This window comes from Tachyglossus aculeatus, chromosome 3 (genome assembly GCF_015852505.1).
Source record: "Tachyglossus aculeatus isolate mTacAcu1 chromosome 3, mTacAcu1.pri, whole genome shotgun sequence".
NCBI classification, from domain to species: domain Eukaryota; kingdom Metazoa; phylum Chordata; class Mammalia; order Monotremata; family Tachyglossidae; genus Tachyglossus; species Tachyglossus aculeatus.
Window position 1 is genome coordinate 89,785,136 of NC_052068.1, and position 27,968 is coordinate 89,813,103.

The 27,968-nt window shown below is 47.3% G+C and overlaps 1 protein-coding gene across 1 annotated transcript; it reads right to left on the bottom strand.

The window, feature by feature from the left end:
- Positions 1 to 136: 136 nt before the first annotated feature.
- Positions 137 to 27,888, bottom strand: RNF165 (ring finger protein 165). The gene is made up of 8 exons (XM_038743420.1): positions 27,873 to 27,888; positions 26,723 to 27,032; positions 26,070 to 26,195; positions 9,151 to 9,280; positions 8,271 to 8,375; positions 7,375 to 7,470; positions 5,142 to 5,248; positions 137 to 3,271 (listed from the first exon to the last, which is right to left on the bottom strand). Exons 1-8 carry the CDS (start codon positions 27,886 to 27,888, stop codon positions 3,154 to 3,156), a joined length of 1,008 nt encoding a protein of 335 aa, XP_038599348.1. The 3' UTR covers positions 137 to 3,153.
- Between the last annotated feature and the right edge of the window lie 80 nt (positions 27,889 to 27,968).

Below are 27,968 nucleotides of genomic sequence, written 5' to 3' on the forward strand. Positions count from 1 at the left end.
TGGATTAAACAGAAGGAGGACTGGAGATGGCCTATCCTCAGAGAGGCTGCCCCAATCTGTGCTCTGAAGAGCAGCTCTCCTCTCCTCTCTTCCCCCTCCCTGCTCCCTCCCCAACTACCCCCACACCTCAATGGGCTCCTTCATCAGAAAGGGATAAGGAAATGGCGGGCACTGCCCTCACTGGGCCCTGTCACCCCAGATCCAGCCATGAGGCCTCCAGGCTCCTGGGTCGGGGCACCTGGATGACTCTTACCCACGGACACAGTTGGGGTGGGGGTGAGGAGAACCGTGGTGCTGGGAATTCCATCCTTCACCCCTCGCCTGGCTGCGGTCCCCGCCCGGCAGAGGAGTCAGCCTCATCCGCTCTGAGAGATGCTTTTACACTTACAGCTCCACTGGAATGCGACCATCTCCTTCGTGATGGAAGGCACATTAGGGCAGGCCCTGGGTCTCATCTAAACTCCCTCCCCACAGACATCTAATCAAATACTGGGCCACACCTGCCATGGGCCTCCAATTGATATTTTCTGGAAAGAATGAGTAGGTCATTTCTGTTCCTCGACACTCACTGAACTCATCCTGAATTCCAAGAAACGGATGTCCCAACACAACAGAAATCACCCAGTCACCAGCACCCTACACAGAATTGCCAAGAATTCTAAAAAGCCAGAAGGGATATCCAGGGTTCACTTGATCCTGTCCCCAGGCGGGTGAATGGGGAGACCATCCGGGAGAGATGAATGTCATGAATAAAGACCATCCGATAGGGGAGTTGGTCAAGGTGCTTATTTTTCCCAACCCTCCCAAGGCTCACGGGTAAGAGGGCGGAGGAGAGAGCGAGGTTCGGAATCTTGATGGGGAATCTTTTCATCTATTCTAAAAACAAATGAAGAGAAATAGCTAGCTCACATGGCAGGCAAGCAACACAAACAGCCAGCAGCCTTGCTGAGAAAACACCATTGCTTGGGTTCGCCCACCAGTCTTTGGGACCTCGCTCTCCCCTCCGTTATTACTGTTCACACTGGGTAGGTTGGGAGGACATTCCAATTGTGCCAGGATACTGAAACCTCTTTTCCCTTCAGACTAAGAGTTCCAGTGTTCTTCCCGGGATCAGCCTCCTTCCCAAACTGAAGGGGTCTTTGGAAAACACAGTTCTACTCGAGAAGTTTATCATCTGGCTATTGGGCCAGTCGATTCCTTAAAATTCTTTCTGTGATGACTGAGCTCTAAGGGGACGAGGGATAGAGGAGGGAGATGGAGGGTCAGGGATGAAGTGAAGGATTCCATTTGAGCTGTAACCTACCTTTCCTTATTCCCAACCCTTTAAAGATAAAGCAGTATACAAAAAAATAAATTTGGTACACGATGAAACCTGGTGGATTTCCCCACTCTCCCACTCCTGGTCTTCCCCAATTCCATCTCTCTGTTCCCTTCGGGATGCTAAGAAGCAGTTGAGCTACACACGAAGAGATATTGTCTGAGAGCACTGGAAATTTCCTAATGTGTCACCCTAGGAGAACCATGAGATCAAGTCCCTAAACTAGCAGACTCTCTAAGGAGTACAGAGCACATCACCGATGTTATTTATCCTCACGACATCCTGGTGAGGTAGGGAAGGGGGCAGATAGTAATGTCCCCCACTTGCAGATGGGGAAACTGAGGCACAGAAGGGAAGTGACTTGCCCAAGGTCACACAGTGAGTCAAGGGAGAAGCTGGGGTCCGAACCCTGGTGTCCTGACTCCTGGTCTGATGCTCTAAGGACTAGAGCCTGCCTTTTCTCTCTGAGTGAAACTGCCCCTCTGACTTTGTAAATGATCCAGAGAGTCCTTGCAAAGTCCCACCTCGTACCCCACTTGGTGCCCTCTAGTCACGAGGCGCCGTGGGAGGGGTGAAGGGAGCCAGGGTGTGGGGAAGGGGCCTCCCGAGGGATGTTTCGCAGCTGCCCCTGCGCTGGCTCTCTGACTGGGCCCAGGTGAGTCATCTCTGCCCGCTGCTGCCCGCAGGGGCAGAGCAGCTGCAATCCCTTGGCCACCAGGGAGGGGAGAAGCAGAAGGGAACAAGGCGCCTAGAAAGAGCCCTACGGGCTCCATGAGGGATGCAGTGAGCGACTGTAGTGGCGCTTTCATCTCCCTCTTCCAATGGAAAGATGGGGAGTCTCCATCTCAGCCAGCCAATCTCATAGCTCTCTTCGGGGACTACTGCCCTAGTGTGCCATGTCTCTTGGTCCAGAGAGAAGAAATTGGGGAGGCCCTCATCTTCCACCCTCCCCTGACCTCATCCCTGGCTCACCCTCCCCTAGGCCTAGCACCAGGTGGTGTGTTTGGAGGGTGGAGCCAGAGGGAGGGTTGTGGTGGGGGGGTGGATCCCAGCAAGGGCCCCAGGTCCCTTTGGATTCAGGTCCCTCCCCTTCGTTCCTGTCCTAGAGGCTTCCTACAGTCTCTCCATATGCTGTAAACATGATCCAAAGAAAGCAGCCCCGACCCCGGGTGAAGAACGCAATCCTTTTTCACTGTAAACAGGATTTGGCTTTCTCACCTTCATTTCTATTTTGTTGTTGTTGTTGTTGTTGTTGAACGATGAGAAGATTCGGCTTTTGTTGGTTTCCGTGAACGTTTGTGTTCTTTGTTTTTGTCAGGCACCAAAACAAGGACTCGATGAAAAATATTTGGTGCAAATTAGGTAACAGCGACGTGTCCACCACAAGATGACTAGGGTCACCAAACACAACATTTTCTTAAGCTAACATGCTCTGGCTGCCATCCACAGAAATAGCTAAAGACCCCTACATTGTTTCTACTGATTTGAGAGGTATATATACAATCCTTGGAAGGGCAGGATTGATGGGTCACACTACCCAGCTAGTACCTTCAAGATCACACCTAGGTCTTCCACAGCACGGGAATGCCCTCGCACCGAGGCGGCCAAGATCCTTCACCCTGCCGGGGCAGAGGGCAGAGAGCCCAGTCGGGTTGGGTGGATCCTCTCCTATCCCTAGACACTGTACCACCAATTCCTCTTAGCGCTAAATGTGCTTGCAGGCTTGTCCTCTAAATCAAATGGCTCAGAAGGCAAAGTTTTGCTGCAAGGGCTATGGCCGTGGGTGACCTGGTAAGGAAGATGGGGTCTCCGGGGGGGGCGGGGGGCGGCCCCCCTCAGCTGTCAGCGCCCAGCTGTGTTTCAATGTCCACTCTGCAGATGGGACATTTCTTGCTGGTGGCCAACCACTGGTCCACGCACACTTGGTGGAATAGATGCATACAGGGTAAGCGCCTGCAAGACACAAGCACAAGCCAATTACTGTCAGGGCTGGCCTAGGGTTCTGGGGCTCAAACAGCCAGCTCCCGAGGCCGGCTTCTGGTCCTGGCAGAGTCAGTCGGTGAGTCAATCGTACTTATTGAGCACTTACTGTGCACAGAACACTGTACTAAGCACTTGGGGGAGTGCAAGATAACAATAAAACGATCACGTTCCTGCCCACATCGAGCTTACAGGCTAGAGGGAGTGACTTAGACTAAGTCACAAAAATTATAGATCTGTACATAAGTGCTGTGGGGCTGGGAGGGGGGTTGAATAAAGGGAGCAAGCCAGGATGATGCAGAAGAAAGTGGGAGAAGATGAAAGGAGGGCTTAGTCAGGAAAGACCTCTTAGAGGAGATGTGTCTTCAGTAAGTTTTTGAAGGAGAGGAGAGTAATTTGCCTGTTGGATATGAGGAGGGAGGGCATTCCAGGCCAGAGGCTGGATGTGGGTGAGAGGTCAGCAGTGAGATAGATGAGATCAAGGTACAGTAAGAAGGTTAACAATGGAGGAGAGGAGAGGAGAGGAGACTGAAGCAGTGGAGTCAGAGGTCTGAGGTGGGGGGGCTTGGGTGTTTCCAGGGCAGGATGGGATGGAGAGGCGGGAGGGATGAAGTGCCTGGACAGTTGTCCTGGTCCCTAAAAGCCGGGGGGGCGGGGGGGGGGGTGTCAACAGGGAGGAGAGAGAAGGAGAGAGAAAGAGAGAGAGAGAGAGAGAGAGAGAGAGCTAGCTAGCCCCTACCTCCGTGACTCGGCCAGGGCTCTGTGCATAGGTCCTGGCCCATTACAAGATGGAAGCCAGTGGAGAGGGATCAAGGGAAGCTAGGATGGAGTCTCAAAGGACTGGAGAAGGGAGTGTTTCATCTCAGAGTGACTTTTTTTCCCTCCGTCTTTGGGACCCCAAGAGAATAAGGCACCATCACCATGGGCAGGCTCAGGCTGCAGTCCCCGCTAATTTGGACTGTCTGGTCCCTGTCAGAGATAGAAAGCACCTAGCCCACACTTCTGAAGAGAGGTCCCCTGGACAGTGGATTGAGTTTACTTCAGATGCCCAGGAGGTCATGAGATGATGCCACCTTGTTCCACCCATTCCACACCACACACACATGGAGGCCTGCAGGATGAACCACGCCATACTGAGTATTTCTACAGACATGAAGATTTTCAGTCAGCGTTCGCCCCCGGAAAGCATACACACACACGGAGACCCGGGTTCAGTGGCCTGCAAGTGCAGTTCATCTTCATCAATCAATCAATCAATCAATCAATCGTATTTATTGAGCGCTTACTATGTGCAGAGCACTGTACTAAGCGCTTGGGAAGTACAAATTGGCATCACATAGAGACAGTCCCTACCCAACAGTGGGCTCACAGTCTAAAAGGGGGAGACAGAGAACAGAACCAAACATAATCATCTGTTGCCTTTTCTGGATCCCATTCCCCCAAATGGCCTGGTTCCTCCCAACATCACCATTTTTCATTGGAGATGCTCCCTGCTTGGGCAGAATTACCCAAACCTGGGATTCTAACCCGGATCTCTGCTCGACCAGAGCAGGTGGAAAGGAGAGCAAGATGCTTCAGGTTGACGAGGATGAAAAGCTATTAGGATTGGGAGTTTTCGAAGGTGACTTTTTCTGGAAACAGATGCAGGATGGTTCGATTAACACTATGTACACCTTCAATCTCCACTGACTACATCCACACACATCAGCACTCACACACACACACAGACACACACACACACACACACAAACACACACATATTCAAAAGCGGGTGATGCCAATACAATTCCTTGCTAACCAACTTGCTAATGAGCAGCTCAGGAAAGGGTGGGGTTTGAGTTACCTCACATCTTCTCCGTCTTCCAACATAGACAAACAAATTGTGCATTTCTCATCTGTGTCCGACTCCTCTCCGTCCTCCTTCTTGTCTTTGCCTTCCTGTGGCCTCCGCTGCCAGAAGCGGAGAGACAAAGCAGGATTACCAAATGATAATAATAATTGTGGTATTTGTTAAGAGCTTATTATACGCCAAACACTGACTTGGAACGGGTTGTTCTAAGCACCAGAGTAGATACAAGGTAATCAGGTTGGACGCAGTCCAAAGAGTGGTCTCGATGGCTCGTGGTGACACTGCACTTTGCTGGAATATATGTTAGTTCCAGAAGGGTCTGAGAATGGGCCTCCCTCACCACTCTGGTCCAGGATCCCATCCACTAAACCAGATGCCTCTGATCTCCCATCCTCCTGTCTCTCGCCACTTCAGTCTATACTTCACGCACTGCCTGGATCATCTTTGTGCAGAAACGCTCTGGGCGTGTTACTCCCCTCCTCAAAAATCTCCAGTGGCTGCCTGTCAACCTACGAATCAAGCAAAAACTCCTCACTCTAGACTTCAAGGCTCTCCATCACCTCGCCCCCTCCTACCTCACCTCCCTTCTCTCCTTCTACAGCCCAACCCGTACCCTCCGCTCCTCTGCTGCTAACCTCTTCACTATACCTTGTTCTCACCTGTCCCGCTGTTGACCCCCGGCCCACATTCTTCCCCTGGCCTGGAATGCCCTCCCTCCACACATCCACCAAGCTAGCTCTCTTCCTCCCTTCAAAGCCATACTGAGAGCTCATCTCCTCCAAGAGGCTTTCCCAGACTGAGCCCCATTTTCCCTCTCTTCCTCCCCATCCCCCCACCCTACCTCCTTCCCCTCCCCACAGCACTTGTATATATATTTGTACAGATTTATTACTCTATTTATTTTACTTGTACATATTTAATATTCTATTTATTTTGTTAATGATGTGCATATAGCTTTAATTCTATTTGTTCTGACGATTTTGACACCCATCCACGTGTTTTGTTTTGTTGTCTGCCTCCCCCTTCTAGACTGTGAGCCCGTTGTTGGGTAGGGACTGTCTTTATATGTTGCTGACTTGTACTTCCCAAGCGCTTAGTACAGTGCTCTGCACACAGTAAGCGCTCAATAAATATGATTGAATGAATGAACGAATGCCTCCTAGAGCAGGTAAGGGTCCCAGGCTGAGTCATGGCTCTGCCCCGTCCAGAAACAAGTGTGACGATAGCTATCGCGATGAAGGTAAGTGTCTCAACTCCTTCTTCAATTACTGGATCAATTGGTAAGTCTTTGTGTGGTTGTAATTTGTATTACCTATTAGACTGTAAGTCTTAAAGGCAGATACCTCTTGACCACTATCTCCACCCACCTATCATTGATTTTTTTCCCCTAAAAGGTGACCGGGGATTAAATCCTCCAAGTGCTAGCCACCCTTCTATTTCCATCTCTGCCTTTCTAGGCATATAGGTGAGGGGATGTCTAGCCTGCCTGAAGTCTCCAGGTGGCCAGAGGGGCTAGACCAAACCTCAAGACCTAATCCCATTATTTAGCTCTAGAAGAGTCTTGGATCTGTCTAAATGCTCACTAATAGCCGCTCCTCTCTGGAGAAGAGATTTGAACTTGCAACCCTATGTTACAGAAAGGCAAGCAATGGGATTTTGCTTGGCTCAGTGGAAAGAGCACGGGTTTGGGAGTCAGAGGATGTGGGTTCTAAACCCGGTTCTGCCACTTGTCTGCTGTGTGACCTTGGGCAAGCGCTTCTCTTCTCTGGGCCTCAGTTACCTCATCTGTAAAATGGGGATTAAGACTGTGAGCCCCACATAGGAGAACCTGACTGCTTTGTATCTATCCCAGTGCTTAGAACAGTGTTCGGCACATAGTAAGCGCTTAACAAATACCACAATTATTATTATTATTATTATTATTATTACATGTCCCTTAGGGGAAGAGATTATTTCTACCAACTCTATCATGTCGTGCTCCTCCAAGAGCTTAGTACAGTGTTCTGTATTCAGTAAGAGGCTGAATCTTGGCTCCAGAAATACCACTGATTGATTTATTGATTGATTGTCTTCCATGGGGCACACCCAGTGAGTTCTTCTTGAACCCCAATTTCTAGGCATCCATCTTGGGCTGATAGCCTCAGTCTCTACCTCTCCCAGAGATAGGAGGTGGGAATCGGGATGGGGGCAGTGGATGGGGTCAGGGGGAGGTAGAAGGGAGTCTCACCTTCTTGTATTTGTGGGGAAAAGTGAACCGCTCGATGGTGTTCTGCACTGCTCCCCGGCTCACACTACCCAGTCTGTCTTCCAGCTGCAGCAGCTCCTATAGCAGGCAGACACACATACACACACACAGAGGGTGAAGACCACAGCACAAAGCAGACACAATGTTGTGGACCATGCTTCCTCAGAATAGTATGGAGAGCAAGAGGGGCAGCACTTGGAGAAGGTTGGGAAGAGGAGACCCCGCTGACACCTCCCTGATCCTTCATCCTCCCCTTCCTCTCTATCTGTGGAGTCAAGGGTGCCAGTAGCCACATCAATCCCGCCTTTTTCCTTCCTTTTCTGTGTGGTGTCGGGACATGTTCCACAAAAATCCAAAAGCCTGGTAAATACAGAACGTGAAGCCAGGTGGGTAGAGGGACAGTGCACTACAATAATTCCTTTGACTCTGCACAGCTTCTACTTTCCACAGTGCCTTTGCCCCAATAATCTCATTTTACCTCCTAGAAGGATGGGAGGGAGGGATGGAAGGAGAGAAAGAGAGAAGGACAAGATCTGTAATGATCCCCATGTGGAAACAGAGAGGTTCTGAGACTTGCCTAAAGCCACACAGTAGGTCAGTGACAAAGTAAATTCAGTTCTCCTGATCCTCAGCTCTGTGTTCTTTCCACTAGACCACTTATTTGGTGCCCAACAGTACAGGAGGGGGTACACTGACATTGCAACAGGAGGGATTGAGGTTAGCAAGCAGGAAGAATTTCCTGATTTAATGGGTCATGAGACCCTGGACTGCAGTAGCAAAGGAGTCCGTGGGATTCCCTTCTCTAGAATTTTAACAGGGGGATAGATCCAACGACCCCTGTCCTAGAAACCTATGGTTCAGCGAACAGAAGAACTTACCTCATAACTTTCCCTCACCGCTGACGTGTGCCTGTTTGGATTCAGTCCCTGAAGAGCAAGCAAGTGAAGCTGAGGATATGGGTAATTTCTGATTTCGTGGACAACCTGGGATGCAGGGGTGGGGGGTGAGAAGGAAAGCTCTGTGAGGATAAGCAAGATTTTCCACAAACCAAGCTTCCCATCTCCATGTCTGTCAGAACCCGGTCTGCCCTTCCCTCCTGAGGGACAACCCAGGAGAGGCTGCTGGACAGCAAATAGGAGGAGAAGAGCAGGGAGGAGGAAGAGCAATATCAGCAGGATGAGCCCAGTGGGTCAGTTCTAGGCCAGGAGGTCAGCTCCAGAGGTCCCAAATGCAGCCCCAGATTCTCCCAGGTGTTAAGGCGCTCCCTGGAGATTTATCATTTTATATATTTTTTTTCTGGCATTTGTTAAACCCTTGCTATGTGCTAGGCACTGGTTGGCTTAGTGGATAGAACTTGGGCCTGGGAGTCAGAAGGTCATGGGTTCTAAACCTGTCTCCACCACTTGTCTGCTGTGTGACCTTGGCCAAGTCACTTCACTTCTCTGGGCCTCAGTTACCTCATCTGTAAAATGGGGATTGAGATTGTGAACCCCACTTGGGAAAGGGACTGCGTTCAACCCAATTTTCTTGTATCCACCCCAGTGCTTAGAACAGTGCCTGGCACAGAATAAGTGCTTAACAAATACCACTGTTATTATTATTGTTATTATTATTACTGAGACACGTCCCCTCCTGCCCAGCCCAAGAGAAGGGAAGCTCTGAAGAGGAGAGTGTTGGCCAGCATGAAGATTTCATATTGAGATTAAACCCTGGCAAGGGATGTGGAAAACCTTTTCCCAGCAAGACCATCTCACTTACCATCTGTGTGGAGGAGGAGTTTCTGGGAAAGTGATGCATTCGAGGAGTAGCTAAGTAATGCTGATAGTGCTGAGGAACCGTCCGAACCTGGAACTGGGCCGCACTCAATCCCGCGTCAACACTGAGATCCCTGCAGAAACAAGACCCCCGTCATCATCAGCGTCACCATTATCATCAGCATCATCCTCATCATCACCACCCCCACCACTGTGACATCAGGACAGGCTCTGGGTCTAAAAGAAATCGGGCAGGGTGGAAAGGAAGTCAGCCAGGGGGACTAAAGGAAATTTCCTGTTCCCTGGGTTGAGGTTTTATGTTCATCCATGTCGGTGAGGAGACTCTGATGGGGTTTGAGAGCAGGGACCATGTCTACTTGGTCTATTGTATTCGCCCAAGGGCTTAGTACAGTGCTCTGCACACAGTAAGCATTCAATAAATACAACTGATTGATCGATTGCCCTGCACACAGTAAGTGCTCAGTTAATACCCTGATTGGTTGATTTGCTGAAGGTGGGGGCTGGAGGGAATGGCTTGGGAAGGGGATGGCTGGCAAAGAGGTGAGAGGACATTCAGGGAGGGCCAGAGTGTGGTTTGCAAGGTGAAGAAACTGTGTGAGGAATTTGGAAGTGTATTTTACCAGGGAGGATGGTTGCAGTACCTCCTCCAGGAGGAAAATAAGTCACTTTACACTGGCTCCTTTCTTTCGCTTTTCCTGTTACTACCCCAACCCCAACCCCACCCCCCCAACCACCACTAACACTGCAACCCTGGAGGGACCATCTCTGGGGTGGGAGAGGCCGAGTCTGCCCTCTGGTCTGGAACCCTGAAAGCTGAAAGTCAGTAACCCCTGACTTCCTGCAATCCACAGCCCCCAGGAGGTGGGAAGCCTCTCCCTTAACCCAGGGAAGACAAGCCTGGAGACTTCCCTCATGTATTGTACTCTCTCATGCACTAAGAACAGTACCCTGCACATAGTAAGCCCTAAAAAAATACCATTGATTGATTAATTGATTGACGTCACCTATTGGTGTACAATGTCGTTAAGGAGAGGTTTCTTTCCAAGCATCTTTTCACTGTTCCCTCTGACACGCAACATGGTAGCATTATTATTATGAGCAGTGCTGCTTAGGAGCACTAGCCTTGGGAGTGATCTTTAGGATTTATGAAGCATTCAGTGTGCTAGAGGACTTCAAAGCGGGGAGGATGGAGCAGAAAGAGGTACAGTAGAAATCACACTAAAATGAAAGAAGAGAAACTCAAGGTTCCATGATAATGGGAACATTTGATTCCCAGGAGTGGGATACTTGGGACAAGAATCCTGATGAGAAGCAGCATGGCTTAGTGGATAGAGCCTGGGCCTGAGAGACAGAAGGACCTGGGTTCTAATCCTAGCCCCACCTCTTGTCTGCTGTGTGAGCAAGTCTCTTCTCCCAAGCTCTTAGTATGGTGCTCTGCATATAGTAAGTACTGAACTGAAACTGAACTTCCCTGCCCTTTTGATGGTCTTGGCAGTCCAGGACACAGAACGGTAGAGTGCTGACTGTCCAACAGAGTCCTGTGGAGAGCCTCAATTCCCCTTATTGCTAGGACAGTACCCTGTCCTAAGGGGAAAACAGGAGAGAGGAGACAGGTGTCCTGGTCAGCAGCATTCCCTGGGGGTCAGAAACAAGCAGCATAGCCTAGTGGATAATAATAATGATGGCATTTATTAAGCGCTTACTATGTGCAAAGCACTGTTCTAAGTGCTGGATGAGAAGCAGTGTGGTCTAGTGGATAGAGCACAGGCCTGGGATTCAGAAGGACCTGGCTTCTAATATCTGCTCCACGTCTGATTTGTTGCAGGACCTTGGGCAAGTCACTTAACTTCTCTGTGCCCCAGTTACCTCATATGTAAAATGGGGATTACGACTGTAAAGCCCATGTGGGACCTGGACTGTGTCCAGCCTGATTACCTTGTATCTACTGCAGCGATTAGAACAGTTCCTGGTGCATAGTAGAGTAAGCACTAAACCAATACCTTTTTTAAAAAAAAAAAAAAGAAGAAGACTCAAAGTTTCAAGGACCCTGGTCAGACAGTTTAGGAGCCAAATGGAGTTGGAATCAGCATTTTGCCACAAAGTGGCAATGTCTAGGAGAAAAGGAAGAATAGTAGCTCTGCCCAGTGACACCCACGTTAGCATTCAGGCACTCTCTTGGTCTCCTGCCTGACACCTAGCTATCCCCCGTTGTGATAGTGTTAGTGGGGCTGAGGAGCAATATGCTATTATTAATAATTATAGAAATATTTGTGGTATTTGTTAAGCACTTACTACGTGCCAGGCACTGTACTAAGTACTGGGGTAGATAAAAGATAGCCACGTTGGACACAGTCCCTGTCCCACATGAAGCTCACGGTCTTAATCCCCATTTTACAGATGAGGAAACTGAGGCACAGAGAAGTGATGTGGATTGCCCATGGTCACACAGCAGTCAAATGGCAGAGCTGGGATTAGAACCCAGATCCTCCTAACTCCCAGGCCGGTGGTCTATTCATTAAGCCAGGCTGCTTCTCCAGTCGGTAGTCATTAATGCCCTATGCAAATACTCGGCTCAGTTAGGACTTGGCTGCCCTCCAGAGAGGCTGCTATCAACCTGACAACTGGGAAGGAGAAGGAGGAGGGCAAAATTGAAGTGAGACAGATGCTGCAGTTTCGGGACCTAGAAACAGCCAGTGAAAACAAGATATCAACCAGAAGCAGCAAAATGAAGACACTATACCCCAAGCAACTTGTCCTTTTCTCCCAAAGAGCCAACTTAACCCTTCACCTCTCCTGAGGACCCCACTTCAAAATCCAATCAGCAGATCCACCTTACCCACTGCACCCCAAATACAACCACCAATTTCAATTTTCCAGGGGAATCTTTGCACTAAAGGACAATGAGCTCTTATTGTATCTTCTTTTCTAATCCAATTAACAGATTCCATGTCTCTTGGCAAAAAGAAATCTCATAGCAAACAAGGGCTCTGAGTGTAGTTAGCTTTATCACAATTATAAAACACCTCATCACCATTGTGTTAGCACTTACACAGCAGAGCTAATTACAATGGAAGAATTGTTTTTCCCTTCATCTTGAAAACTTTGTTTCTAAGTGGGGAAAAGGATCAGCCAGGGTTGAAGCTTGGAATTAAACAGAACCTACAGAGAAGCAAGGTGGCCTAGTGGCAAGAACATGGGCCTGGGAATCAAAAGAACCTGGGTTCTAATCCCAGCTCCGCCACATGTCTGCTGAGAGACGTTGAGCAAGTCATTTAACTTCTCTGTGCCTCAGTTACCTCATCTGGAAAGTGGGGATTAAGAAAGTGAGCCCCATGTGGGACATGGATGGGGTCCAACCTGCTTATCTTGATCTACTATAGTACTTAGTACAGTGCCTGGCACACAGCAAGTGCTTAACAAATGCCATAAAAAGAACCTCAAGCAGGAAAGAAGGCTCAGTTGATTAGATAGGCTAGGTGAAGGACCAGACATATGGGGGTAAGGAGTTGTAATCTTGTCAGTAAACTGGTCCATTCTGGTAAGGTTGTTCATCCTCTCTGAATGTCTGTTGGATCAGGCAGAAAGAGGCTACCAGACAGAGAAAGCCTCCTTTCTCAATATGCTTGGGTTTTGGGGTTTTTTTGCTTCAACCTCTGTGTCCATCCACTGTAGATTTATCTGTATTCATTTATTAATTATTCAGCTATTTCATCCAGGTACATTTGTACCATTTCTTTCTATGCAGCTTTCCATCCTCGCTCCTGTATTCACTTGTACCTTGATCTCACCTATCTCGCCACCTACCCCTTATAGAGAAGCAGTGTGGCTCAGTGGAAAGAGCACAGGCTTTGGAGTCAGAGGTCATGGGTTCAAATCCCAGCTCAGCCAATTGTCAGCTGTTTGACTTTGGGCAAGTCACTTAACTTCTCTGTGCCTCAGTTACCTCATCTGTAAAATGAGGATGAAGACTGCGAGCCCCATGAGGGACAACCTGATCACCTTGTAACCTCCCCAGTGCTTAGAACAGTGCTTTGCACATAGTAAGCGCTTAATAAATGCCACAGCGTGGCTAGAGAAGCAGCATGCCTCAGTGGAAAGAGCACAGGCTTTGGAGTCAGAGGTCATGGGTTCAAATCCTGGCTCCGCCAATTGTCAGCTGTGTGGCTTTGGGCAAGTCACTTAACCTCTCTGGGCCTCAGTTACCTCATCTGTAAAAATGGGGATTTAAACTGTGAGCCCCCCGTGGGACAACCTGATCACCTTGTAACCTCCCCAGTGCTTAGAACAGTGCTTTGCACATAGTAAGTGCTTAATACTATTATTATTATTATTATTATTATTATTATTATTATTATTGTCCAAGTTCTCCCTCAGGCCTTGAACTCCCTCCCCCTTTATAAATAATAGACCACCACTCTCCCCACATTCTAAGTCTTTTTTTGGTAGTATTTGTTAAGCACTTACTATGTGCCAGGCACTGTACTAAGCACTGGGGTAGATACAAGGTAGTCCAGTTGGACACAAATCCCATCCCACAGGACTCACTGTCTTAATCCCCATTTAACAGATCAGGTAACTGAGGCACAAAGATGTTAAATGACTTGCCCCAGCTTACAGCAGACAAGTGGTGGAGCCAGGATTAGAACACAGGTCCTCTGAATCCAGGCGCATGCTCATTCCACACCACTTCTCTATTAAAATCACATCTTCCCCAAGAGACCCTTCAGACTACACCCTCATTTTCCCTACTTTCTCTCTCTTCTATGTCACCTATGCACTTGGCTCTGTACCAGTGCTTGGTACATAGTAAGTGCTTAACAAATACCATCATCATTATTATTATTATTACTGCTTAAGCACTTGATAAGCACTTAAGCACTTCCCTTCTAGACTGTGAGCCCGCTGTTGGGTAGGGACCATCTCTATAGGTTGCCAACTTGTACTTCCCAAGAGCTTAGTACTGTGCTCTGCACAGAGTAAGTGCTCAATAAATATGATTGAATGAATGAATGAATGAATGATATTCACCCCACCCTCAACTCTGCAGTACTTATGTACTATTTCTTTAATTGTGGGAAGTTCTAATCATTTTCCTTTGATAACCTAATTTTTAAATGCCAAACACTTTTATATTTTAAAATGCTTGCAATTACTTTTTTCTACAGCAATAATTCTACCCCTAAATCCCCCAAAAGGTAGTGCTATCGATATTTCCTTCTATCTGCTATCGATATTTCCGGTGATCCAGGCAGAGAATGAATGCAAAATAAAATGTATAGGTTGAATCCCCAAACAAGCAGTACAGACCGGCATTACCACAGACTTCTGTCGGTCCTGCTCTGTGAAATCCTGTCTCTCCCTACTGCTCTCCCCACCTCTAGCCTTACTCTCCTTGGATCCACACTAAAAGCTGCTTCCTGGTTCATTTTCCTGAAACTTTGCTTACTCAACACATCTCTCAGCTCCTCAGCTACTCCTATGGCCTCCCAACTCCTCCTACATCAAGCAGATTACCTCTGCTTTCTTCACCCGTACTCACACTCTTCATTCTTCTCAGGCTCACCCCTTAGCTGTACTCACTTCTCAGCTCACCTCTTCTGACATGTTGCTCCCGCTATTCCTCCCCCAGCCCAGAACCTCTGTCCCCTCCCCAGTCTGCCAAACCTTAACCCTTCCCACCTTCAAAGCTCTGTGCCTCAGTTACCTCATCTGTAAAATGGGGATTGACTGTGAGCCCCCTTTGGGACAACCTGATCACCTTGTAACCTCCCTAGCACTTAGAACAGTGCTTTGCACATAGTAAGCACTTAATAAATGCCATCATTATTAGAGAAGCAGCATGGCTCAATGGAAAGAGCCCGAGCTTTGGAGTCAGAGGTCATGGGTTCCAACCCCGGCTCCGCCAACTGTCAGCTGTGTGACTCTGGGCAAGTCACTTCACTTCTCTGTGCCTCAGTTCCCTCATCTGTAAAATGGGGATTAAGACTGTGAGCCCCCCGTGGGACAACCCGATCACCTTGTAACCTCCCCAGTGCTTAGAACAGTGCTTTGCACATAGTAAGCGCTTAATAAATGCCATTATTATTATTATTATCCATAATTTATTTTAATGTCTAACTGCCCCTCTAGACTGTAAACTTGTTGCGGGCAGGGAATTTAGCCACCGACTGTTGTATTGTACTCTCTCAAGTGTTTAGTACAGTGCTCTGCAGACAGTAAGTGCTCAATAAATACCACTGATTGATTGACTGATTGCTCCTACCTCACCAGCTCTTCTGTCTGTGCATCTTATTAGATGGTAAGCTCACAGAGATCTTGCTGGGAACTATCCTTGCCCATATATGTCCTACTCTGATGTTCCTGATGTTTTTTTGGCTATCAGAAGCAATAGTAGTAGTAATAGTGTTTATTAAGCTCCTGCTGTGGGCAAAGCACTGTACTAAGCACTGAGAAAGTATACAGAAATGAGAATTAAACATGGTCTAAGCATGGTCCTGACCTTGTGTAAAATGCACAGGCCCGGGAATCAGAGGACCTGGATTCTAATCCCGCCTCTCCCAGTTGTCTGCTACTTGACTTTGGGAAAGTCACAAGTTCTCTGTGCCTCAGTTTCCTCCTTTGTAAAACAGGGATTCAATGCCTGTTCTCCCTCTTACTTAGATTGCGAGCCCGACACAGTACAGGGACTGTGTCCAACCAGATTAAAACGCGTATCTACTCTGCACTTAGAATAGTGTTTGACACATAGTAAGCGCTTAACAAATAAATAATAATAGGGGACAATGATGATGGGAAAGACTCTGCTGACTCTTACTAAAGTATTCTAAGTATCACACTCAAAAATGGCTCAACAAAATGGGTGAGGGCCCAGTGGGGTCTGCTGCTTCTGAGGCTCAGAGATGTCCTGATCTGTGGCCAGAGCCGTACCCACTCTTTTTCCCAGCTATCTCAGAATGGGTGCCTCTGGGTGAAGGTAACAGGGCAGATGGCTCAGCATGTAGTATCACCATTCGTACAGTGCTCAGCACACAGCAAATGCTAAATAAATAATAATAATAATGGTATTTGTTAAGCACTTACTATGTGCCAAGCACTGTTCTAAGCACTCTCGTAACTACTGCAGCATGGCCCAGTTGAAAGGACATGGCTTGGGATTCAGAGGACATGGGTTCTCATCCTAGCTCTGCCACTCATCTGCTATGTGACCTTGGGCAAGTCACTTAACTTCTCTGGGCCTCAGATACCTCATCAGTAAAATTAAATCCTCCTCCCTCTGGCTTATACTGTGAGCCCCATGTAGGTCAGGGACTGTGTCCAACTTGCTAAACTTGTATCTACCCCAGGGCTTAGAACAATGTTTGACAAAATACCATTAAAAAACCACTAGCACATGTCCTGCTGGAAATAAGGCAGACCTGTCCCTTGTTAAACACTGGTGTTTAAGCAACGGTCATCCCAAATAGCAGGAGATCAGAAAGATGCACTCCTGCATTTTCATAGGCAACGTATGCATATGTGCAAGCATTTCTCAATGTGACACTCACCCTGGGATGCAAATCTCACTGCCAGCAGCAGCATCTTAGAACCGCAAGACAAATCTACTAATATATTCAGAGTAAAACCTCATTAATTCATAACCCATTAACCTGAAATTCATGATAATTAGGCCCCCTGCTTCCTTTCTTTGCCTTCTCTAATGCTGACAAAGGAAGACAGCCTTTGATGTAAAAAAGGAAGAGTTTGATCTTCCCTGGTGTTAACAAAGCCTGATTTCCACTGTAAGGAGCAAAGATAAGCAGAAGCCTAGGGAGGAGTGGTAATGTTGCCCTGTTTTCCTGAATCTCCTAAGGAGACTTAAAGAAACAGTCAGAGGAAGAGAGACTGACCACTACAGATTCCAGGAAGGTAAGCCTACATCCTGCATATATCTCTAGCCGCCCATCATACTCAAGGATGAAGGTATCAACACCAAGATAGAGTGGAAAGGTGATCATGAAAAAGTCAATGGAGTGCCCAATAATCCATTCCCTCTGGGGCATTTAATGACTTGCCAACTGATGATTTACCACCTGCCAGACCTTTATGGGCTTTCAGATCTGTCCCTCATTCTCCTGCTCTTCTTAAAACTTCCGTTCCTGAACAATCACTCTCCTGAGTGCAGCATCCCAAGATAATATCTCGGCACTAGTGGGCTCTAGGTCCACCAAGTTGTTAGGACTATGTTTCATTAGGTTTCGAAAATGTTCATTCTGACCTGCCTCCTTGTGAATGTCACATTTCAGTTCACCAGACAGCATGCACGCATGTGTGTGCACACATGCGCGCATATACTCTCTCACACACACACACACACACACACACACACACACACATACGGTACTGAACTAAAAAAGCATTTAAAATACTTGTTCAGTTCAGACGTTTTTCTCTTTCAGACAGTTTTCCCCTTTTTCCTGTGAAAGGAAGCAACATGGTCTAGTGGAAAGACCATGGGCCTGGGAGTCCTAGGATGTGGGTTCTATTCCCGGCTCTGCCACATGTCTCTTGTGTGACCTTGGGCAGGTCGCTTCACTTCCCTGTGTCTCAGTTACCTCATCTGTAAAATGGGGATGAAGACTGTAAGCCCCTTGTGGGACAGGGACTGAGTTCAACCTGATTATTTTGCTTCTACCCCAGAGGTTGGAACAGTGCTTGAAACATAGTATGCACTTCACAGATACCACATTTATTATTATTATAGTCCCCAGGGGCAGCGGCGGCACAGATGGAGGAGGAATCCCTGTTCTGGAGAGTGGGATGGCCTTTTCATTCATTGAATTGTATTTATTGAGCACTTACTGTGTGCAGAGCACTGTACTAAGCACTTGGAAAGTACAAGTTGGTAACATATAGAGATGGTTCCTTCCCAACAATGGGCTCACAGTCTAGGCCTTGTCCCCTGCCAATTTTCTCTGGCTTGACTTGGCAGGAACTCACTTCCCCCCAGGCCCAGGGAGAATCCCATCTTGATCCAGGACAGGAGTCATTTCTGGAGATTGGTAGTGGTACAGCGCCTGAGATGGGGGCTACTCTAGAGACCAGAGGAGGCCTTGAGGCCCTCCTCAGGCATGATGGAGTACATTTGGCCTGAGGCCCAGGGTTATAATCCTGCTGGCTACACTCCTTCATTCCAGCCTCAACATCTCAGTAAAGTCCTGCACTGCACTGACCAGTTTGCCATACTCAACCAAAGGACAACATTCTTGTTTGTGCAGTTCATTTGGGCCTCTCAGTCATGCCTTCAGCTGCATACGTGCCCACAGAAAGCGAAATACCTCCTAACTCGAAAGTTGGAGGCCTTGCTGATCATCCTCTGAGAAGGTGGATGATAATGAAATAGGTGGAATAGGATAAAAGAATGACACTAAATCTGTTTAGCCAATAAAGCCCTAAATAAGTACAAGGGGGTCACTTCACACCCTGTCCAAGAGAAAAGAGTCCACATGAAGCTGAGTGGCCTGAGCCTAGGGAGTAATTTCAGGTTTCAGGAAGGAGCACCCAAGCTTCTTGGTTCAAGAAGCAGCATAAGCCTAGTTAAAAGAGTCTGGGTCTGGGAGTGAGAGGATCTGGGTTCTAATCCTGGCTCTGCTACTCCTCTGCATGACCTAGGGTAAGTCACTTGACTAAGTATTGTGAGCCCCATGAGGGACAGGGACTGTATCCAACCTGATTAGCTAGTAACTAACCCAGCGTTTCCCCCTCTCAAGGTCACACCTGGAGAGTTTTCAGTACTCTACCAGTCTACCAGGCATACCCATTCCATTTCTAGCTTGGGTAGCAGCTAGCGAGTGGAAGGCAATCTGCTCCAAGTCAAAACTCACCTGTGCTGGGCAGCAACAACACAGGAGAGAGTCAAGGGTGGAGGCTCAAGTTTACTGTGCGGAAGGAGGCAATGTTAAACCACTTCCATATTTTTACCAAGAAAACTCTATGGATACACTACCAGAACGATTGCAGATGGAAAGCGGGGCGCTCTGGGAGAGATATGTCCATGGTGTCACTATGTGTCGGAAACGATTCAACGGCATAAGACAAGACAACCCAGTGTTTAGAACAGAGTTTGATACAGCAATTGCTCGACAAGTATCATTTAAAAAACATCTAATTTTCCCCTCACATCTAGAATGACCTTTAGAACATTATTTTATAATAGTATTTGTTAAACACTTACCAAAGCTCTGAAGTAGATACAAGATAATCAGGATGGACACAGTCCCTGTCCCACACGGGGCTCACAGTCTTAGTCAATTAAGTGATTTGTCCAAGGTCACATAGCAGACAAGTGGTGGAGTCAGAATTAGAGCCCAGGTCCTCTGAGTTCCCTGGCTTGGGCTTTTTCCACTAAGCCATACTGCTTCTTATTTGGAATGCAACACTCTCATGCTCCCCATCTTACCCTGAAAGCAGAAGTGCAACCAACCACTAGCCCACTGGCCTGTAAAGCCAAGTAAAGGCAATTTATTCCAATGATTCCATCGGTAACCCAGAGTTGGATTATTCATTCAGTCATATTTATTGAGTGCTTACTGTGTGCAGAGCACTGTACTAAGTGTTTATAATCTAACTCATGGTTTCTCCTCCTTCCTGTTTTGCCAAACTTCAGCCATGACACATCTAACCAGCTCCACCCTGTCCTAGAGGGAAAACAGGGAAAAGAACAAGAACTGTGGCTCACAACAGACCAGCCACTTACTATGTGCCAAGCACTGTTCTAAGCACATGGGTAAATACAAGTTAATCAGGTCGGACACAGTCCCTCATGAGGTTTATATTCTTATCCCCATTTTACAGATGAGGTAACTTAGGCCCAGAGAAGTTAGGGGACTTGCCCAAGGTCACACAGCAGACATGTGGAAGAGCAGGGCTCGTGCTCTTATCCCATGCTCTTATCCACTAAGCCACATGGCTTCTCACCCTGAATTACCAAGTCACACTTTTGAGCAATAAGTATCCCTTTACGCCTGTTTGCATTGTCCACTGATGGCGGTTTTCTGCAGGGCTAGACAGCATTTGGTATAGTTTAATTTCTATATGTATAAACGTCCATGGTGTAACAGTTTAAATAGAAATGGTAGTAATATTATTTAATTAATCTCTAACTAGGTTTTTGTCCATTAGCTCTGTATTAGAGCTATCTCTGCCCATTTTGCTCCGCATTAGCCTGAAAAATCATAATTTGGCCCCACTGCTTTTACTTCTCCAAGGCAAAGGGGATAGTAAGGGCTTTGGTGGGTTGGTCTATCGGGAACTTATTTATAATAATAATAATAATGATGGCATTCATTAAGCACATACTATGTGCAAAGCACTGTTCGAAGCGCTGGGGAGGTAACAAGGAGATCAGGTTGTCTCACGTGGGGCTCACAGTCTTAATCCCCATTTTACAGATGAGGTAACTGAGGCAAAGAGAAGTGAAGTGACTTGCCCAAAGTCACACAGCTGACAATTGGTGGAGCTGGGATTTGAACCCATGACCTCTTACTCCAAAGCCCGGGCTCTTTCCACTGAGCCACGCAGCGTGCTTATTTGCTGCTTATTTGTGAGTAATAATAATAATAATAACATTTGTTAAGTGCTTGCTATGTGCTAAGCACTGTATTAAACTCTGGAGTAGATACAAAATAATCATGGCCTAGAGGATAGAGCATGGGCCTGGGAGTTAGAAGGTCATGGGTTCTAATCCCAGCTCAGCCACTTATCTGCTGTGTGACCTTGAGCAAGTCACTTCATTTTTCTGTGCCTCAATTACCTCATCTGTAAAATGGGGATAAAGACTATGAACCCAATGTGGGACAGGGACTGTGTCCAAACCAATTTAATTGTAATAATAATAATGATGGCATTTATTAAGTGCTTACTATGTGCAAAGCACGGTTCTAAGCACTGGGGAGGTTACAAGGTGATCAGGTTGTCCCACAGTGGGCTCACAGTCTCAATCCCCATTTTCCAGATGAGGTAACTGAGGCACAGAGAAGTTAAGTGACTTACCCAAAGTCACACAGCTGACAATTGGCAGAGCAGGGATTTGAACCCATGACCTCTGACTCCAAAGCCTGTGCTCTTTCCACTGAGCCACACTGCTTAGGACAGTGCCTGGCACATAGTAAACACTCAACAAATGTCAATCTTGCTATTATTATTATTATCGACTGGACACAGTCCCCTACCCTATATCAGGCTCACGGTCTAAGGGAGTGGTGAGAACAGGTATTGAATCCCCATTTGACAAATGAGGAAACTGAGGCACAGAAAAGTGAAGTGACTTGACCAAAGTCACAGAAAATAAGTGGTGGAACTGGGATTAGAACCCAGATCCTCTGACTCCCAGAACTGTGCTCTTTCTACTAGGCCACATGTTTTCACTCTCCAGATGAGCCCTCTGATTATTGTCACGTGGTTTACCAACACCAGTGACTTGGCTGATATGATCAAGACAGACAGCGACTGTCTACATACAAGAGACAGCTATGGGGATAGTCCTAAATCCCTGGAGTTTAAGTCCTGCCCACCTTATCCCAAGACTCGTGGAAAGCTCCCTGGATTTTTACCACCAAGGAGATTAGACTGGGAGCTCCTCAACCCAGGGGCTGCGTGTTTTTTCTTCCTCTGTAATTCCTCACAACATCTAATCAGCGCCCTGTGATCCAGGGGTTTTCAATACCGGCTGGGGGCAGACTGCAGGCTGCTCTAAAGCAGTATCTACAGGGGTTGACATCTTCATGAACTAATAAAGATTGGCCCACGCCCCACAAATAGCAAACCCTGTGTAGGTCCTCAGCCACGAGGATTGTGGGCTCACCAACCTGGACAGAAAACATGAGGAAGAGGGGGCAATGAGACAAGGGGAGACATGGAAAAGAAAGGGAGGGGAGGAGGACAGGAAAGGAGACTATGTAGTGAAAAGGAAGGCAGAAGAGCTAATCAGGGCTGCCAATTAAAGCCGCGATATTGTTGGGTTCCAACCTTCAGAAATGACAGTCGCACCTTGCCAGAAACCCCCACGGGAATCATTCCGCTCCGACCACTGCCCAGAGGGTTATTCCGGTAGTGATGGGGTTCGTTGGTGCCTTAAGTGCCTCTGTGGGAGGAGAGCCAAGTAGTCCCCAGGGCCCTGGGTTCGTGGCTTGGTTCTTAACCAGCCAGATAGATTGTTTGATGAAGGCCAAGAAAAAGAGATTCCTGACCCTGCTTTACAGGCCACAAACAGGGAAGCTGTGGACAAAACGAGCACAAGGCACCACTGCAGGCTGAGTAACCTCAGCTGGGACGGGAATGTGCATGGGAGAGGGGAGACAAAGCCCTCGGGGCCATGTCAGCATTGGGTATAAGCAGGTGAATGCTACCTGAAATTCCCAAGCTTGCTCCTGCTGCTTTCCATTCTTTTCTGCTTTCCTTCTGTGATTCCATCTGCCCCTGTCCTCCAGCCCTGTGCTCTGGTGTGACTCTTTCAGCATGTCCCTCGTCTTTATGTGCGTGTATGTATGTGTGTGTGTGTGTGTGCATGCGCACACACTGAGTGTGATCTTTTTGCCCTTAAAAGAGAAAAAGAAAGAGACAGCATGGCCTACTAGGAAAAGTTTGGGACTGAGTCAGAAGACCTGGGTTCAAGTTCTGATTCTGCCAATCAATTAATCAATGGTATTAATTGAGCACTTACTGTTTTCAAAACACCGTACTAAGCTTCTGAGGAAGTAGAATGCAATAGAGTTAGTGGATGTGATCCCTGCCCACAATGAGCTAGTTATTACTTGCCTTGTCACACAGACCTTGGGCATGTTATTTATTGAAACTTTCTGTATCTCAGCTTCTTCATCAGTAAAATAGGGATAAAATACCTATTTTCTCTCTTCCCCATAGACTGCAAACCTCATATGAGCTCAGACTGTGTCTGATCTGATTGTACTGTAGTTACCCCAGAACTTAGCAAATGCTTGGCCATAGTAAGTGCTTAATAAATAATTATTATTACTATTGTGCTTGTTAAGTGCTTACTATGGGCCAAGCACTGTTCTAAGTACTGGCATAGATACAGGTTAGTTAGATTGGACACAGACCCTATCCCACATAGGCCTCGTACTCTTAATCCCCATTTTACAGATGAGGTAACTGAGGCCTAGAGAAGGGAAGTGACTTGCCCAGGGTTACATAGCAGATATGTGGGGGAGCCAGGATTAGAACCAATGACCTTCTGACTCTCTGGCCTATTCATCACTGTTATTATTATTATTATAATAAACAGACACATACAAGCCCTCGCAAAGGAATTCCCACTCATATACTGTTGAGTACTGAATTCACTTACAGAAATGCTGATCCAAGTGCTTTTCATATCCTATCCTGACTACTGTATCAGCCTCCAAACTGACCTCCTTGCCTCCTGACTCTCCCCACTCCAGCCCTTACTTCACTGCCACGAGGATCATTTTCCAAAAAACCGCTCAGTCCATATTGCCCATCTCCAGTAGTTACCCTTCCATCTCCGCACAAAATAGAAACTCTTTGCTATCAACTTTAAGGCCTTCAGTCAACTCTCTCCGTCCCATCTTCACTCATTCATTCATTCATTCATTCAATCGTATTTATTAATGATGGCATTTATTAAGCGCTTACTATGTGCAAAGCACTGTTCTAAGTGCTGGGGAGATTACAAGATGAACAACAGGTTGTCCCATGTGGGGCTCACAGTCTTAATCCCCATTTTACAGATGAGGTAACTGAGGCACAGAGAAGTGAAGTGACTTGCCCAAAGTCACACAGCTGACAAGTGGCGGAGCCGGGATTTGAACCCATGACCTCTGACTCCCAAGCCCGTGTTCTTTCCACTTAGCCACACTGCTTCTCTTACTGCGTGCAGAGCACTGTACTAAGCGCTTGGGAAGTACAAGTTGGCAGCATATAGAAATGGTCCCTACCCAACAATGGGCTCACAGTCTAGAAGGGGGAGACAGACAACAAAACAAAACATATTAATAAAATAAAATAGAATAAATATGTACAAGTAAAATAAATAGAGTAATAAATATGTACAAACATATATACAAATATACAGGTGCTGTGGGGAGGGGAAGGAGGTAAGGCAGCAGGGGATGGGGAGGGGGAAGGGAATGGGGATGGGGAGACCTCCCCTCATGAGCTCCTACTACAATCTAGACCACATATTCCACCCCTCTAATGCCACCCTACTCATAGAACTTCGATCTAATCTTTCTTCATTCATTCATTCAATTGTATTTATTGAGTGCTTACTGTGTGCAGAGCACTGTACTAAGCACTTGAGAAGTACAAGTTGGCAACATATAGAGACGGTCCCTACCCAACAGCGAGCTCACAGTCTAGAAGGGGGAGACAGAGAACAAAACAAATTAACAAAATAAAATAAACAGAATAAATATGTACAAATAAAATAAATAGAGTAATAAATACATACAAACATATATACATATATACAGGTGCTGTGGGGAGGGGAATGAGGTAAGACGGGGGGATGGGGAGGGGGAGAAGGGGGAAAGGAAGGAGGGGGCTTAGTCTTGGAAGGCCTCCTGGAGGAGATGAGCTCTCAATAGGGCTTTGAAGAGAAGGGCTTTGTAGGGCTTTTTTACCACCAACCCCTTGCCCACTACTCCCTCTGGCCTGGACCTCCTTCCCCCCTTCATATCTGACACACAACCAATTTCCCTATCTTCAAAATCCTCAGACACCTTCCCTAACTGTATTCCCTCTCCCTTCTTCAAAGCACATGCCCTAGGGTTTGTACCTCTTAAGAACTTTAATATTCACCCCATACCCAATCCCTCGGGACTTTTGTACCAATGTTAATTTATTTTAATATCCGTTTCCCACTCTAGTGTGCAGGTTCCTTGTGGGAAGAGTTCATGGCTACCTTTCCATTCATTCATTCAATCATATTCATTGAGTGCTTACTGTGTGGAGAGCACTGTACTAAGTGCTTGAAAAGTACAATTCAGCAATAAAGAGAGACAATCCCTACCCACAATGGGTTTACAGTCTAGAAGGGGGTAAACAGACATCAAAACAAGTAAGTAGGATGAGTAATTGTACTTTTATTTTACTGTATTCTCCCAAGTCCTGAGCACAGTGGTCTGTATGCAAAAGTGCTCAATAAATAGCATTGACTGTGCTCAATAAATAGCACTGATTGATAGAGCAGAGAGAGTTGGGGGCAGGGAGACAAGTAAGGAGGCTGATACAATTGTCTAGCCACAATATGACATAAGAGCTTAGGCCTGGTGGGGATGTGTGGTTTGGTTTGAAGAGGAATGTGAGGATCTGACAGGTGTTAAGAGGAAACAATGGCAGGATTTAACAGTAGATTGAGAATGAGGAAATGACCCAGCAGAGTGAATATGCTCCTAGATTGCACCCTTCCAAAATATCTCTGAACCCATACATCGAGCAGACGACAGGAACTTGGGGCAAAATGGGTATGTGTATGCACCATAAGGAATGATCATTTGTGCCTCTCATAATACAGCATGAAGCAGCACATCCCAGTGGAAAGAGCACGGGCCTGGAGTCAAGGGACTTGAGTTCTAAACTCCAGTCTGCCACTCACTCTCTGTGTGACCTTGGACAAATCACTTCACTTCTCTGTGCCTGTTTTCTCAGCTGTGAAATGGGGACTAAAACATCTGTTCGTCCTCCCCTTTAGGCTGTGAGCCCCATGTGGAAACAGGCAATGTGCCCAAGCTGCTTAGTACACAGCTTAGTACAGGAGTAGAGAACATTAATATTATCATATTATTATTATTATTATTGTTACCAGTACCATGGAAGACTATGGAAAGGAAGGTGGAAGGTGGGAGTCTCTCGGTGGGAAGCAAAGTAGACAAGATAGTAACTTACCAGTCAGTGCCCTCAGCCAGATACCTGGGCTGAGGCCCTAAAGGTTGAGGCGTTTGCAGTTGGTGGCTGAAATCAAAGCCTGGGTGCAGCCGATGAGGGTGAACAGACACGCGCTCCTGAGTCCGCCTGGGGAAGAGGGGAAGAAGAAAGAGGCAGGCGGGTTAGGGGCCCGTGCTTGGAGACAACAGAAAACGTCTCTGAAGGTGGGCATAGCTCCTACGGGTGCTTGGTGCTCGCCCCAGCAAGTCCTTAAATTTGTGGTATTTGTTAAACACATCCTAAGAGCTAGGAACTCTACTAAGCTCCAGAGTGGTTATGAGCAGGTTGGGTTGGGTCTCATACAGCGTGGCTCAGTGGAAAAAGCACAGGTTTTGGAGTCAGAGGTCAGGGGCTCAAACCCTGGCTCCACCAGTTGTCAGCTGTGTGACTTTGGGCAAGTCACTTAACTTCTCTGGGCCTCAGTTACCTCATCTGTAAAATGGGGATTAAGACTGTAAGCCCCCCGTGGGACAACCTGATCACCTTGCAACCTACCCAGCGCTTAGAACAGTGCTTTGCACATAGTAGGTGCTTAATAAATGCCATCATTATTATTAAAGAGCTGCCACTGGGTGGGAGCAGCCAGGCATGGCCCGGAAGATCCCGTCACTCACCTGGGATGTGCCACAAGCCTCCGGTGCTGGGCCTCGAGGAGCTGCTGCTGGAGGAGGTATTGCTGGTGTAGGGCCTGAGGTAGGAAAGAGGGGCCTGTCATGTCCTGGAACTGGAGGGCCGACAGCGGTGGTAAGGGCTGGTGGAGAGGGCCGTTATGCTGGTGAGGCGTGGCCATGTGAGGGCTCAGTCCCGACTGGGTCTGGACGGGGTGAGGGAGGGAAAAGTCAGCTGGGATCTGAGGCTGAGGCCCCAAGTGGAAGTGCCGGCAGGAGGTAGCGTGAGGATGCTGAGACCTTTGAAAAGGAGCACCTGGGAAACCAAGAGAAGAGAAACACATCATGGAGACCCGGCAGGACATTCCTCTGCCTCAGCCCCGCTCGCCACAGCTGGAGGGGAGGCTGAGGAAATCCACAATAGTAGCTTCTCACTCATTTGTTCATTCAATTCAGTCATATTTATCGATCACTTATTGGGTACAGAGCACTGTAGTAAGCATTTGGGAGAGTATAATATAACAATAAACAGACACATTCCCTGCCCACAATGAGCTTACAGTCTAGAGGAGGAGAATATCTCGAATATCTGCAACAATGAACTGTGGGGTGGATCTCCCCCTTTTAGACTGTGAGCCCGTTGTTGGGTAGGGACCGTCTCTATATGTTGTCAACTTGTACTTCCCAAGTGCTTAGTACAGTGCTCTGCTCACAGGAAGCTCTCAATAAATACAATTGAATGAATGAATGAATAATAACAATAATAATTATGGTACTTGTTAAGCCCTTACTATGTGCCAAGCACTGTTCTAAGTGCTGGGGTAGATGCAAGTTGATCAGACCTTGTCCCATGTGGGGCTCACACTCTTAATCCCCATTTTACAGATGAGGTAACTGAGGCATAGAGAAATGAAGTGACTTACCCAAGGTCACACAGTAGACATGTGGCAGGGCTGGGATTAGACCCCAGGTCCTTCTGACTTCTAGACCTGTGCTCTATCCACTAAGCCATGCTGCTTCTCATCATAAGAATCAGATCATGCCAAATGGCACAATCTGTGGTGGGCAAGTAGTGTGGAGAAGCAGCTTGGGAAATAGACAGAGCCACCTGAATGGACTTTGGGGATATTCCACCGGCCCATTTTTATGCTCTTACCAGCCGTGAGCTTCATCTCAAGAGTTGTCCTTAATCACAACAAGAATAATGGACCTGAAGTCCATTTTAGAGTCCAGAAAGCAGTGTTTCTGGATA

Excerpts from the sequence above, each read along its gene's own strand:
- RNF165 (XM_038743420.1), bottom strand. Across the intron at positions 26,196-26,722 it reads AGGCTTGTGGCACATCCCAG|GCGGACTCAGGAGCGCGTGT; the intron begins GTGAGTGACGGG and ends CCTCTTCCCCAG. Across the intron at positions 7,471-8,270 it reads CGGTGAGGGAAAGTTATGAG|GAGCTGCTGCAGCTGGAAGA; the intron begins GTAAGTTCTTCT and ends TGCCTGCTATAG.